This window comes from Monomorium pharaonis, chromosome 4, assembly GCF_013373865.1.
Source record: "Monomorium pharaonis isolate MP-MQ-018 chromosome 4, ASM1337386v2, whole genome shotgun sequence".
NCBI classification, from domain to species: domain Eukaryota; kingdom Metazoa; phylum Arthropoda; class Insecta; order Hymenoptera; family Formicidae; genus Monomorium; species Monomorium pharaonis.
In genome coordinates, this window is record NC_050470.1 from 9,848,294 (window position 1) to 9,864,907 (window position 16,614).

Genomic DNA, 16,614 nt, shown 5'->3' on the forward strand with positions numbered 1-16,614 from the left:
TAATGCTAGTCTAACAGACTTAGAACGAGTTAAGAAATAATAAGATATATGTGGATTAATATTCTAATTATATTACATTGATCTCATGTATTTTATGTAATGGTATTCTTATAAACTTATTCTTAGGTATAATATAAAATATTATGTAAAACATTAATTTTTAAAAAGTTTAATCAAAGTACAAATAGTCTGCAATCTAGAAAAAAAAAGTTTTTGTTATGTTTCTGCTAAGGCAGATCAAGGACTGTAAAAATATTTTTTTATTATAATAAGGTTTAATTAAAGTATTGATATTGAAAATTACTATGCAATCCAAAGAAAGAGTGTTATGGTTGTTACAAATAAAGGTGAACCGGAGTGTAAAAGCGTTTATTTTTATTATAAAAAAGTATACACAAGATTAATATTTTTATTTGTATTCTATTAAGGTTAACTTATTGTTTTAATAATAATAATATTTTAACATGTTTTATTCGCGCGTATTACATTAGATATAATATTGTGATAAAAATGATGTATTACTTTGTATATTTTTGTATTTGAGTTGTGATAAATAGATATAAATTTAAATCTAAAGAAGTGTATCAATTATTATGAAATAAAGTAAAGTATTTTATGAAATATTATGAAATAAAACAAAAGAATTATGTACAAAAGAAACATATATGTGCGTGTTTTAAAAAATTAACAATAATAAAAATTTTGCTTAAAGAGATAAAATAAAGTTATTAATAATCAATGAGACAATTAATCTTTTTCAATACGTATATCTTGCCATGGGATAGTTTCTACTGTATTAAAATATGTGCAGAAATGGTCTCTAATAATAAACAGCTCTATCAGTACAACGATTTCCGTTTTGATGTAAAATACTATTCAAATTTGATTGGATACTCTCAGAAATATTGTTTCTCAATTCCAAAGAAATATAAGAATGTGCTTTTTTTTGTAATAAAAAATTATGTAGAATGCAACAAGTATATGTAATTAATTCTACCTTTTCAACTGAAAGAGGTATAGTATTTAAGAGAATACGAAATCTGTTTGCCATAATGCCAAAAGCGTTCTCTACCGTTCTACGCGCTTACTTAGTCTATAGTTAAAAATTTTTTTTTCATTGGTAAGATTGCGTCCAGGATATGGTTTCATAATGTTTGTCTTAAGAGAAAAAGCATCGTCTGCTACAATTACATATGGCATATCAACATTGTATCCAGGTAAAGAGGATGGCAAAGATAAATTTAATGTTCCTGAATGCAACTGTGTAGCCAGAGAACTTTCTCGAAATACAGAAGCATCATGCATACGACCATTTCTGCCTACATCCACAAATATAAAATTATAGTCAGCATCTACAAGAGCAAGAAAGATTATGCTATCTTTTCCTTTATAATTTCTATATACAGAACCTGCTTTTCTTGGTGGTCTGAAATTAATACGTTTCCCATCTAATGAGCCTAAACAATGCGGAAATTGCCACTGTATATTGAATTTCTCTGCCAAAACTTGCCATTCAACTGGACTAGATGGACAATTAAAAACTTTCTTTTCAAGTACTTCAACAATTGCTTTTAATGTATTAGGTATTATTTGAGATAATGTATTAAGAGCGATTCGTACAGAATACGATAAATTCATGAATGAATTTCCTGTAGCAAGATAACGTAATGTTACACTTAATCGATCTTGAGCAGGGATAGCTTGTCTCATTACTGTGTCCTTTTTTTCAATTAAAGGTGCAACAGCATGTAACAACTCCTCGAGCACAAGTTGCTCCATACGTATATAATTTTGAAAAGAGCTTGGATCTTCGATACTGCAATAAATAACAGGAACTTTAAATTAAAAAATAAAATAAAATGCGAGCAGGTTATTAATATTACTAATAATATTAATTAATTAATATTAAGCAGGATATTAATATTACTAATAAAAACCCAAGTTGTAAATAGCTCTGTTGATTAACAATTAAATAAAAGAAAAGAAGTACAAAAAGCTTTACAGGTTCTTTGTATAAGCATGTGTTTAATAATAAGATTAAAATTAATAAATGGTCTGTCATCAGATCATTTTAATATTTGCTAACCAATTAACAATAAACGCGTGATCGTACTATCATTTTTATTCTAAATAAATATATATTACTTTTTTATTAATGGTTTGTATTATAAACATATTTGTAAAATAATTTCTTAATTATTAAAATGACAGCTTCATAATTTCTTTACAACTTGAATAATAAAAAATAATAATCTCACGTAAAATCACTACCAACAGCTTTTTAACAAATTTGAATATTTTATTACGTTATCTTTTTAATTATTTTGCAATTTGCCTTTAAATTTTTAATTATGTTTTATAAAAATATTAATATTTATTGTTAACCGGCTAGCAAATATTGAAAATAATCTAAAGATAGACCAAAACATTTATCAATTTTGTTGTCATTAAACACATATTACACGAAAAACCTGTACTCCTTTTTCATCTTTTTTCTATTATATTACAAATAAGATTTAAAACATTAATGTATAAATATATATATGTACATACATATACATGTGTAAATTTTTATTACAAACCTTAGTTCTTTATGCAATATTGTTAATGTATTGCTAACTGTATTTCTACGTTGCAGCCAATATCTAGCCCAATTCCTCTTATATTTCTTTCTTTTTTTTCTTTCTACAATAAGAAAAAGAGCAACTGCAACTAATTGTCGTCTTCTTATTGCAACTTCCATTGTAAAAGATACTGTATATGAATATCATATAAATATCACATAAATATAAAGAAAGTAATAAAGATAACCCAAAAAATTTTTTAGCGTATAAATAAAACGTATAAAGCGTATAAATAAAACCTCTGAGGCACATTTCCTCTTTACACTTGATTTACACTACATAATTAGTGAAGCTTCCCAATCATAATTTAAATATTTTTTTAAATATTGTTCTAAACAACTTTTTAAATGCAAAATAATTATTACATAAACATTAAATAAATGTTACGTAAATATTATTTTAAACAATTTAATAAAATTAATAGAATAGAATAGAATAGAATCAATTTAATAAAATATTAATTAATAATAAATAAATATTAATTAAATATTATATAAATATTTGTCCTAAATTATTATAATTATTGTAACTTAAATATTAAATTAATATTAGATAAATAAATATAAAATATTATTTTAAATATTTTTTTAAAGATAAAGTAAATATATAACATATATAAATATTAAATAAATGTTATATAAATATTATTTTAAACGATTTATTAAATTGTTAAATTAATATCAAATAAATATAAATTAAACGTTAGAAAATATTTTTGTCCTAAATTATTATTTCAAATAATTAATTATTGTAACATAAATATTATATTAATATATAAAAATATTTTTAAAGTATTACTTTAAATATTATTTCAAAGATGAAATAAATATTACATAAACATTAAGAATGTATCGGACATACAATCTTAGACAAAAGTGCATGAAATTTGAAATACTTAAATATCTGTCTAACGCATAATAAATCTAAATGTAAGAAACTTGGACGATAGTTGGAGTCTTATTTTTACTCTCACAAAAGTATTTTTCACGTATTTGCGATTTTTTTCACTTCTGAATTTAAACTTTTGACAGTGAAAATGCACAATTATCTCAAGTTATATTTTATTTCTTTAAAACGGTGTAGTGAAAACAATTGAAACTTGGCAGATATTTTCATCTATTTATATACTAAATGTACAAAAAAGTTCAAAACACTGGTACTATTTCTTCTATATTTTTTTTAGCTATTTTATCATGATTTTACATGGTATCCTTTTTCATCTTATAGAAAAAGACGATCTTGACGTATAAAACAGCTACAAAAATATAAAAGAAATAGTACCAGTGTTTTGAACTTTTTTGTACATTTAGATGAATATGAATAGATGAAAATATCTGCCAAGTTTCAATTGTTTTCACTACACCGTTTTAAAGAAATAAAATATAACTTGAAATAATTGTGCATTTTCACTGTCAAAAGTTTAAATTCATAAGTGAAAAAAATCGCAAATACGTGAAAAATACCTTTGTAAGAGTAAAAATAAGACTCCAATTATCGTTAAAATTTCTTACATCTAGATTTACTATGCGTTAGACAGATATTTAAGTAATTCAAATTTCATGCACTTTTGTCTAAGATTGTCCAATACATCTTTAAATAAATAATGTTACGTAAATATTATTTTAAACGATTTATTAAAATGTAAAGTTAATATATTAAATAAATATTATGTAAATATTATATAAATAGGTAGTTGTCCTAAATCATTATTTAAATAATTAATGATTAAAATATAAATATTAAATTAATATTAAATAAATATTTTTTTAAGTTTTATTTTAGATATTATTTTTAATATAAAATAAATATTAAATAAACATTAAATAAATATTGCGTAAATAATTTTCTTAAACTAATATTTTTAATAAAAAATTAATTATTTTTAAATATTAAATGAACGTTAAATGAACATTTTATAAATGAACATTTTATAAATATTTTTTCTAAATCGTTATTTAAAATGAATAATTTATATAAAATAAATATTAAATAAATATTAAATAAATATTATTTGTACAATAAACATTAATAATGTAAAAATAATTAAAAATAAATATTTGAAAAACGTTTAAAAAATATTGCTTGCTGATTGAGATATTGTCTTTTTCGACTTGCCGAAAAGACGTCTTACTGACGTCTTTTGGCTTTGACGAAAAGATAACTTAAAAATGTCAACTTTTCGTCACCTTTTAGTCTTAGGTGCTGTCTGGGTTATTGTTATTATTAATATTATATTATTACTATTGTATTATTATTATTACTTATTGTTATTGTTTTTTTTGTTTCAGGAAGACGTTCAAGAAACTCTTAAAAAGATTATATTTATATAAAATTATAAAAATTATTTTTTAATATCAGTATTAATATTATAATTTGTTTAATGAAATAATATTGTAAATATAATGCAAAGTTTATGTAATAATTAAATAAAATTAAATATTAAGTAATTATATTTAATTATTATTAAATAATTATATTGTTATATTGTAGCGTGCGCGCCGCGGAAATGAAAGACACTTTTTATAATGTAAAACCAAGCAGCTTTATTCACACGTCCGACAAGGCTCGAGACCGAGATTCAACAACTCGCTGTTTACACGCGTTGTCAAGCGCTCGTCAGCTGACAACGCTCGGTCCAGGAAATCAATAGTATTGATCCGTCTTCGAACAGCTGAGTCGCGGTCGCGGAGTATACCGGGCGACGCACGCAACAATATTATAAAATATTGTTACCATATGTTATGTCATATATTTATTAAATATTTCAATATATTAATATTAAAATATTATATTTTATTTATTTTATTGTATTAAATTTTGAAATTAATAAATTTTATTATTGTAATAATGATGATTACAATGATGACAATGATGATGATAATGATGATAAAATAATGATAATATATTAGTATAGTCTTTATTACCGGACACCCCTCAGGGTTGCCGGTCCACCACATAAACGGTCCACATTCCATTTACATTACATAACTTTTAACGCAACTTCCGTATTCCCTTCACTCATTCATGCCTAGCTCCATCCTCTTATGTTCTTTTCCTCTCTCTAATCTCTGTCACGCGGCCTGGCTATTTGCGACCTTACAACCTTCTCCTCCCTCCCCTACCCTTGTTTCTAAAATATAACCTCTCCTTTTCACGTCCTTCTTCCTCTTATGACTTCCTTTTTAGTTCGCATCTTTCGTGCTCTCCGTCTCTCTTCCATCTTCCTGCGGGTGTCCCTGAGAGGTCGATGCTCGGCTCGCTGTTATTCAACATCTTCATCAATGACTTTCATAAAAGTCATTGACCTGACTAAACCGTGGTACTGTGACCCGTTTATTCGAAAATCCATCTGGGGAATTTGAAGAAGAAGAAAACCTTCATTCCATAACGCACTGCCACCATCTCCTCTACGTGGACGATCTCCAAATTTACATTTATTTTCCTCGCTACCTTGAGATCTCCATGGGCAAAATCAGAGAGGACATAGCAGCCATGGTCGCTCTAGTCCAGGCAAATTAGACTTTGAACGTGAACTAATTGTAAGTAGCACTTTCTCTTTACCAAATTGTTCGGAAGGTGAATAGAAATAAAATGTGTGTGTTTGAGACTCTCTTCCGCAACTAGTTTTGGAAAGTTGTTAAAAAAAGGCATAAAGATGGAAAAAACAGGTTTTTTGCATGTGTATCAAAACGTAAACATTTTACAAAAAAAAAGTTTCAAATAAAAAAATATAGGTTTTGAAAAGACCTACAAAATGAGCTGCGTCAAGTTAAAATCGAATCACGCGTTTAGTTGCAAAAAAATTTAAACCGTCAAAACACTTTTTTTCACTTATTTGTTATTCATAAAGATTTGAAGATATAGTTTTAAAAATGTAGCACAATATGCCTTTCACGATGATGAAAAAATGTGTAAAATTTTAGCTCAAAACTTTTATTAGTTTTTGCAAAAAGCTATTTGTTTATTAAAAACTCGTCTCTGAAGAACTTAATTTCTTCAGCTTTCACACAGCAACCAACTTGGGTACTTTTTATTCTTTAAGAGTTGTACTATCATGAACAATTTGGAACAAAGCGATTTTTATAATTTAAACTATTGAAAAATGGCTCCAAAAAGTAGGTACGTTTTTTCTTGTTAACAAATGAAATAACTTTTTTAATTTTTGCCATAGAGAATCGGCGCAAGAACTAATCAATAGTTTTTATTTTTATACAAATTTAAAAAAAAGAAAATTGACTCTATCTCAATTTACAACCGAAATTACTTTTATTTAATTAAAATTCATTGTAGCTGTAATTGTTAAGAGTTGTAATTGTTAACATTAAGAGCTGAAACTTGCACCAAGTCTAGGAAAAGAGTTGAATTTACTGTCTTTAAATTTTCAAATAAATATCTTTAAAAGTTTTGTTTATACAATGTTATAAAGGTTACTGTAAAGTTGGCACCGCAACTTTCTGCACCGCAAGTTTTCATGAGAGTTCTAATTGCATCCCAAATAGTTCTAGAGTTCTTGATAAATTTTAGAAATAGTTCCGTTGATTTAGTAAAAAAAAATGAAATTTAAAAAATGAGGTGCTAACTTCCCGTGGCACCTTATTAATAAAAATTGAACGTCTTAACAGCAGTTCTACTTGCACCCGTATATAATAGTTCTAGAGTTCCTGATAGATTTTAACAATAATTCTGTACATTAAATATATTTAAACAATTTTTTAATTTGGCTATTGGCATCGCTCCACAAGAGTAAAGTACCACTGTCTGACGAGTTCCAACCAACTTTATGGCATTTTCTAACAGATCTGCAATAGTTCCAAAGCTTTTTGCAGGTTTCGTCCACAGTTCAGGTCTTTATGCATTTTTAAACAATTTTTTATTTATTCCTGGCTCGCACTATTAGATATGAATACTACGTTATGATATTTAAACTTCAGCCAATTTTATGGTATCTGATAGGTATGTTTAGTAATGTAATTGACATTTTTTAATTTTAGAGTTGGGTTAGTTAATCTATTTTTTTAACTAAGTTAATGAAATTTAATTGATTATGAAATTAATTCTATTATATTAAAAGTTACGTAAATAAATACTAATTCTATTAAATTTACGTTAAGATTAATTTGTTTCTAGTTAAAGTAAAAGTTAATTTTGAGAAACTTTTTTTATATTAAATTAAAAAGTCATATGATTTATTTAAGTTAAATTACCAACATAATTACAATATTGATCGTTAAATATATTTAATTTTAATATAATATTTTATTTTTAAATTAACTTACAATGTCGCTTTATTGTTAACCAATAATTTATGACATGTATAAATACTTATCGTGAGAGGTTTAGAAAGAGGTTACGTATAAATACAATTGTTTGTCAAACGAACTGTCGACAAAACCCACAAAAAGCTTTGAAACTATTGCAGAACTATTAAAAAATGCTATGTACTTGTCTGTGGAACTCGCTATAAAATTGTAGTTTACTCTTGTAGTGCGGTGCCAGCCGTCTAATAAAAAATTGCTTAAAAATGTTTAAAAACCGAAACTGTCGACGAAACCTGCAAAAAGCTTTGAAACTATTGCAGAACTGTTAGAAAATGCCATAAAGTTGGCTGAAACTCGCTAGACAGGGATACTTTACTCTTGTGGTGCGGTGCCAACAGCCAAATTAAAAAATTGTTTAAATATATTTAATGTACAGAACTATTGCTAAAATCTACCAAGAACTTTAGAACTATTACGGGTGCAAGTAGAACTGCTGTTAAAACGTTCCATTTTTATTAATGAGGTGCCAGGGAATATAGCACCTCATATTTTCAAATATTATTTCTTTTAACTAAATCAACGGAACTATTTCTGAAACTTATCAGGAACTCTAGAACTACTTAGGGTGCAAGTAGAACTGTCATGAAAACTTGCGGTGCAGAAAGTTGCGGTGCCAACTTTACGTGACGTTGTGCGTATACATAAAGTTTTTTCAATATAATTTTCATGTAAAATATTAAATTGTAATTTATCATTTTGAAATGTTGAAAAATTTTAACATTTTAATTTTTTGTTATTATACAAAATAATTGTTTTTCTTTTTCACGACAAATGATTTTATTGCAGATAATACATAGTTTTTTCAATATAGTTTTCATGTAAAATATTAAATTGTAATTTATCATTTTAAAATGTTGAAAAATTTTAACATTTTAATTTTTTGTTATTATAAAAAATAATTGCTTTTCTTTTTCATGACAAATGATTTTATTGCAGATAGTACATCCTCAGAGTCATGTTAATATGGTCATATTGAATAATCCATTCTCAAGATGTATTGTTCATCACATGATGCTATCAAGCAATAAATATATAAAAAAATATTACTTTATAAAAAATTAATTTAAAATTATTTTTATGTGTATTTATTTTAAATATATTTATATAAAATTTAGGCGATAGTTCCGAAAACGAACAATGTCCGATTTGGTTTAAATTTTGAAATAGATGTCTTTTAGCGAAAAAAAAACATATACAAGAAGGATTTTTGACGACTTAAAAATTTTTTTTTAATGTCGGTAAGTAGGGAATCCGTTACCATACACATATATGCATAAACCATGAAAATGACAGAAACCATGAAAAAAACCATAAAAATCATAGTTTTTCCATTTATAAAGTCGCAAACCCATGTGGTGCAGAAAATGCTTTGCACACACACACACACACACACACACACACACACACACACACACACACACACACACACACACACACACACACACACACACACACACACACACACACACACACACACACACACACACACACACACACACACACACACACACACACACACAATATATAGGCTGGCTACAAATTTTTTGACATAGCGCTTTATATATATATATATGTGTGTAGGTGTAAATAAAATTTTAAATCGGATAAATATATATATATATATATATATATATATATATATATATATATATATATATATATCATATATATATATATATATTTATCCAATTTAAAATTTTATTTACACCTTTTTCTCATAAAAAACAAATTTATTAAAAATATTTAGAATAAAAACATGTCTATAATGCAACTACTAAAGACAACTAAAAGATGTCTAATATCAGATGTCTACAGTGTGTGAAATCCCTATAATACGGAATACACGTCTAGCCCATGAAGTGTGTAAGCTACTACATGTGTAATATATATTACACGTGTGATAAGTGACTTGTGTAATAAACTAGTACCAGAAAGCGGCTTTTCGGTTGCAAGTGGAGGGGATGGACTAGCTGTGCAGGGCGCGCGGCAGCGGCGGCCGGCCGCCGCCATAGAACTTATACTAATGGAAGCGGAATAGCGTATACCGTCCGTATGCCAAAACTGTGTCCAACATCTGTGCGACAAGGATAGGTAGAACATGACTTGAGATGAAATGAGACAGAACTAGTTTTCTGTCTGTTTCTCACTTCCTGGACATACTTGTACGGGTTCTTTTTCCCTTCCATTAGTATAAGTTCTATGGCCACCGAGCGAAAATCCTCATTGTTCGGCGAGCCGCGCATCAGCGAGGACCTGCTCTGACTAGACCAACCCCCAATCCCGTGGACCAAGATACTCTGTAAAGCCATCACTTGACAGCCATTCAGGATTACGTAAGATTCGGGTAAGACGGTCGACTCTCGTGCAGCTCTGGATAAGAATATCGCTTCTTAATCTTCAAAGCTTAAGTATGGGGTATAGGTATCTTCTTTGGACTAGTTAAGTGTTAAAATTGTATAGTAGTATTTATGTGATCTGTTTTATGATTTTTTTTCAGATAAAAAAACATAAAAAAGATAAATTATCGTTTAAATTTAAAAATCATCTAACAATTGCATATAGGGTAAGTTAGGGTATGATGGCCATACGGAAAAGATGACCAATGGCTATAATTTCTTCAATAATTGCTAAATAATGTGTTTTTGTAATTATTTTTAAAGATAATCAATATTTACTCTAGTTTATGTGCGTATATTATTCGAAATAATGATATTGTGGATGTCACATCACGTTTTTATTTTTGACTGCCTGCAAAGTTTTTCACGTGTTCATTAGAAATTGCCACAATGTCGAATAAATTACAGTTATGCTGTCGCAATAAACGTTATCCACGTAACAAAAGTATGTAAATTGTAATGTGTAATTATATTTTTTATTTCCTTTTCTATTTTTTAAATAAATATTATGATTATCTTTCTCTCGCAGTTTGGGCAAGATAGCCCATGACATTTCGACATAAGTTTGGGGGTAAGTGTTTATGTATATATTTTATTAAAAAAGACGAGAATTAAGTTATGCCCCTAATATTTTAATTTCACATATCATATATGTTTTTTTTACTAATGACAATGAGTTAAATTGATGAAACTTGTGTGAACATTTAATATGAAAAATGTTTAAAAATAAAATTAAATATGTGATAATATGTGGCAATAAAACTAAATATGTAAAATTATAAATTTTTTTATTATTCTATAAATGTTAAGTACATAAAAAATGTATAGCCAACTGTTCTATAACACTATAGCCATCTTTTCCATAAAAGTTGTGAAAGATGGCCAATGTTCATGTTTTAATATTTTGATAATAAAAAATTTTTATTAAGTATTTTCTCTTTAATGTCAATAGTTTTACATACTTAAAGCTTCAATGAAGTAATATATCAAACGCTATTAAAAAATAATAAAAATAAAAGTATGTTTTTTGCATTTAAAAAAAATATGGCCATCTTACCCTAACTTATTCTAATCATTATATTTATAATATGTAAATCGTTTCTTTGATTAAAAAACATACATATTCATACATATATATTTTGTCATTTAATGGACTGATTTGTGTGTGTGTGTGTGTGTGTGTGTGTGTGTGTGTGTGTGTGTGTGTGTGCGTGTGTGCGTGCGTGTGTGTGTGCGGGTACGTCAAATCCAACATATATATTATGGGTGCGTTCGTCTTGCTCGCTTTCACGCTGTTAACTGTCAGTACTGACGCTTAGATGCAGTAATTTTGTTCGTTCGTGTAGGAACGCGTAGAAACAGCGTAGAAACGCTAGCTGCAAACCGAACAACTATTATACTTATTTTGACGAAAAAAATGGCTGCTCTCAGTAATAATCAAAGCCGAATATTAGCTATAACAGTAAATAAATTTTACAATATCATGTTCTCATCTTCATTGGAAGAAAGTGAAGAGGATGATATTGAAGTTGAAATGTTACAAAATAAAAATGTTAAACAACATGTTCACCGCCTTCAAAATTACGTAGAGGTTATCATACCACAGTATACTACCCATACAGCACAGAAGCTTGCAGTTACATGTATTAAACGTTAGATAAAAATTTTATATAAAATATAATTATAATTACACTTATAACCTTTACACTTGTAACACAATATAATCTTTTTTCTTTATTTCTATGTATAAAAATTAAAATTTTATTATAGTTTCTAATATGCAGGAAAACAAATTCTTATAGATTCATACATAATATTTTTTATATTACATTCCATTAATTGGAGTAAAAGAGATCATAAACTTATATTTAATTGCACGTTTTACTTGAGTGTTTAAAGTATTTTTAAAGTCTGAATTCAAAACAGTTTGCACGTACGAAATTCGTATAGCGCATTTTGTATATATATTGCAATATTATAAATACGTTGCACTGTAACATTTCTTTAACATTACATTGCAATATTTCTGAAGGGGGACATTTTAAGATTGCTGCAATTGTACAGCAACATTGCTGCAACATATTGCAATGTATATGAAACGTTTCAATATTTCCATGAAATGTCTCTGCAACGTTTTTACTATCTTTCCGTGCTGTATGAGTAATAACCAGTTTAAATTTTATTTCGGGTAAATTAATTAAGTTTTATTAACTATAAAGTAATATATTGAGAAAACAATATTTATTTATATTATATTCACACATATATTGAATGAAGTTTATAAATTGCTTCACTTATATATAAATTATCGTTAGTAATAACTACAACTAGTAATACTGTTGCCGAGTAATTTTGCGTTCGTGTTAACTAAAAGCGCTTTTGTTGCACTACCTCTTTTGAGAAAGCGATTGTAAGCGAGAAATGATGACGTTTTTGCTATGAAATTATGATGTTACGAAAGTGTATGAAAGTGCCAAGTCGAACGCCGACAGCGACGCTTGTAAGCCCTTTCAGCGTGAAAGCGAGCAAGATGAACGCACCCTCTATGTTACAGCAAAGGATTGATCAATCTTCAAAGAACTTTTCGTGTTTACCATTCTTTCTTCTCAGAAGCTCAAAAATGTAATCAGGCATATATAACAAAAAGAATAGAAAATATAAATTTGATTCGAACAGATATATATGATATTAAATGATTGGCTTGTAATTAACTATAATTTTATTCATAATTTAATAATTGTTGTCCATTGTTAAAGTTTTTGAACGTTGTATTGCAACAAGAAGAATGGCTTTTTCCACAACTAAAAAAATTTTGATTTGGATGACATTGAAGAAAGAACACCAGGGGATGATGGCAGTGTGGCCGGACGTTATTCGCGATATTACGGAAGTGGTTACAAATTTAAACATTCCTGATGTTGATAAATGGTTGGAAAAAGTAAGTCATTATTGATAAAACATACAATATTATACAATAATCAATCCAAGCAAAAAATAATTAAAGTTTTTTTCATGGTTTTATCAATTGAGTCTAGAATAAATTCTTTAAAATAATCAAATATAACATGAAATAATTTAATGTAAAATATATTATAAACAGTTCATATAAGATTTAAAATAAAATTTTACTGAAGGCAATAACGAAAAAATTTGTCAAAACGAATTATTATAAATATGTTAAGAAATCCGAAAGGGAAGTAAATGAGAATAGTGACATTTTATGTAAAAAAAGACGCCAAATGTTTTAATAACACAAAAATAAACCTATAATGGTCGAATAAAATAAAAAGTAACAGCGTATATTATATATTAATAAGAGATTTGCATATTAATATATTTATAATCTGCATATAATACAGGTATTGCAGTATAATGTCCCAACAACAAAGAAACTTTTTGGTTTATCATTAATCTATTTTTGTAAATCGCTAGTACCTAAGGAACAACAGACAGAAGATAATATTCGCTTAATGCGAATTTTAGCATGGTGTGTAGAAATGGTACGTAATTCTTTTTTCCATGACTTGTAATATCTATTAAAAACAAATTTGATTTAATTAAACACGAGATAATAATATAAGTTATACATATTTAAGTCCAAAGATACACTGACGCAAAAAAAGAGACAAAAATTTTGACCAAATTTTTAGGCAATTTTTAAAGTTATGCAACTTTGCGAAAAATCATCCAAATTATATGAACTTTTTTTAAATTAAAGGGCAAAGACTCTACTTTAAGAATCCCTAGGCAAAAGTTTGATTTGTTAAGTGTGAACCTTTTGTATTGTATGAAAAAACCAAACATGTTTTTTTAACTTAAAAAAGTAAAAGTTTGTTATCATTTTCCACAAGTTTCTCGTTAAAATCTTGCTAATATTAATCCAGATTTTTAAAGTTCATTCTTTTCTAAGCAATTAAAAAAAACATGTCGATACGATGTTTTTTACTGATTGCATCCAAGTTTGAAATTTGCAGTGCATTTTAGGGTATTTTAGCGAATAAATACGGTATTTTTTGAATATCATGAATTTTGAATATCAGTATGATATTGCACATTGATTTTATTAGTGTTTAACTCAATCATACCTCCGTTATCAGAATGACTTGATGTGCACCACGTGGAGGTTGTGAAAAATGATAACAAACTTTTCTTTTTTTAATTAAAAAAAAACATTTGGTTTTTATGCGATACAAAAGGTTCCCACTTAACAAATAAAACTTTCACCTAGGGATTCCCAAAGTAGAGTCTTTGTCCTTTAATTAAAAAAAAAGTACATATAATTTGGATGATTTTTCGCAAAGTTGCATCACTTTGAAGATTGCCTAAAAATTTGATCAAAATTTTGTCTCGTTTTTTTGCGCCAGGGTATGTGCATTGTACAATGGCAACAACTTTAATAGAAAACATAAAATATTGCGAGTATGAATAATAATATTGACACATTTATTGCTACACAGATATTATCCCGTTTAGTCATAATCGACGACATCATGGATCAATCGTCATTTCGTCGAGGCCAACCATGTTGGTATCGATACAATAATATTGGTTTAATGGCAATCAATGACGGTTTATTATTAGAGAACGCTGTATATTATTTAATTAAAAAACATTTTAAAGAAAAAGAATGTTATATTAATTTAGTGGAAACATACCAAGATGTAAGTAAATATCATACAATATTGTATTTTATGTAGATATTAGTTTGTCTTCCTCGTTTCTTTTTTAATTAAACAATTCATTATGAAAATATTTTACAGGCTATTTTCAAGACACAACTAGGTCAGAGTTTAGATATGTACTTGACTAAATGCAACAAGAAACCTAATGACTTAGTAAATCTGGATCTATTTACAATGAATCGATTTAGTTTACTTAGTACATATAAAGCATATTTAATAGTTACACCAATATTCGCAGCAATGCATTTTGTAAGTTTGCCTGATTTCTTTTTACATAAATAAAATTTTTTGTCTTTGATAACGATAATGCTAACTGTGATGTTATTTAATGTAGGCTGGAATAAAAGATCCGGAGATGTTCAAGGAAGCAAAAAACATCTTATTAGACATTGCGTATTTAATACAAGTTCGAGACGATTATTTAGGCTGCTTTGGAAATTATGAAACTATCCGAAAAATAAGTACTGATATAGAAGAAGGAAAATGTTCATGGGTAGTTGTTACGGCTCTTCAACGCGTCACTCCAGAACAGCGTAAAATTTTAGAAGTAAATATTATTGATTATATGATTTTTGTTAAATGTTTTCGTCAAACGTTGTCAAATTAATTAATCTTTTTATTTTTTTTTCTCCACACAGGAATGTTATGGAGTTTCGGATCCAGAGAAAGTGAGACGTGTGAAACAGCTCTTCACTGATCTAGATTTGCCAAACATATATTCTAAACATGAAAGAGACATGTACAATCAAATAAATGAACGAATACAGCAAATGTCATGTGGACTTCTACGCAATAATTTCTTCAATTTATTAAAAATGATTTGTCACAATGAGGAATATTATTTTTAAACTGTCATTTTAGAAACGTGTATTTTTTTCAAGGAAGAGTTCAACATAGATTATTTAAGGTAGAATAATTTATTTTCTTATATTCACACAAGTAAAAAATCTTTGTTTTAATTAAAGCTCGCAGAAAATAATGAATATTTGGCGGTGCTCTCTGTGTTAGTGATACATAATAGTATATGCTATCATAGAAGAAACATTTTTAGATTTAATATATATTCGAATTTTTTAATCCATTTTTTTATATTTTTTTTGCAAATAACAGTACACGTTAATATTTTTTCATCACTATTGCATTTTATCGTAATACTTATATCGTAGTAGGTTGTGGTTCACCATGGTGTTTGTAAGTATTATTTGTTTAGTTTTTGATACAATTTTATATCAAATATTACTATGTATGATAGACACGATATTAAGATAAAATTTTAGAGAATTATACCATAAGTAGTGTGGCAATTTAATAAAAAAACAATAAAAATTTTAATAATGTTTTTCTTGCCCGTACGAAAAAAAATTATAAGAGAATTATTTAAAAAATATTGAAAAACTTCTGAGAATAATATAGGAAAACTATTGAAATACTATTGAAAAATATTGGAATACTATTGTGTTCTTATTACAATACTATTAGAAAACTACTGAGAGCCTATACGTTAAGTATAGTATTATTCCTAATAGTATTTTCGTCGACAACTACTGAATTCTGATACCAAAACTATTTGTGAAATATTCGAACAAAATTTGTT

General features: G+C 27.1%; 2 protein-coding genes across 2 annotated transcripts; one reads left to right on the forward strand and one right to left on the reverse strand.

Annotated features, from left to right (window-relative positions):
- Window positions 1–1,068: 1,068 nt before the first annotated feature.
- LOC118645188 lies at window positions 1,069–10,251 on the reverse strand. Its single transcript, XM_036285806.1, has 2 exons — window positions 10,103–10,251; window positions 1,069–1,816 (listed from the first exon to the last, which is right to left on the reverse strand). The coding sequence occupies exons 1-2, from the start codon at window positions 10,249–10,251 to the stop codon at window positions 1,069–1,071; spliced, it is 897 nt and encodes a 298-aa protein (XP_036141699.1).
- LOC118645262 (farnesyl pyrophosphate synthase-like) lies at window positions 10,201–16,269 on the forward strand. Its single transcript, XM_036285987.1, has 7 exons — window positions 10,201–10,286; window positions 13,095–13,276; window positions 13,698–13,838; window positions 14,796–14,999; window positions 15,099–15,269; window positions 15,355–15,567; window positions 15,659–16,269. Exons 2-7 carry the CDS (start codon window positions 13,124–13,126, stop codon window positions 15,866–15,868), a joined length of 1,092 nt encoding a protein of 363 aa, XP_036141880.1. The 5' UTR covers window positions 10,201–10,286; window positions 13,095–13,123; the 3' UTR covers window positions 15,869–16,269.
- The last annotated feature ends 345 nt before the right edge of the window (window positions 16,270–16,614 follow it).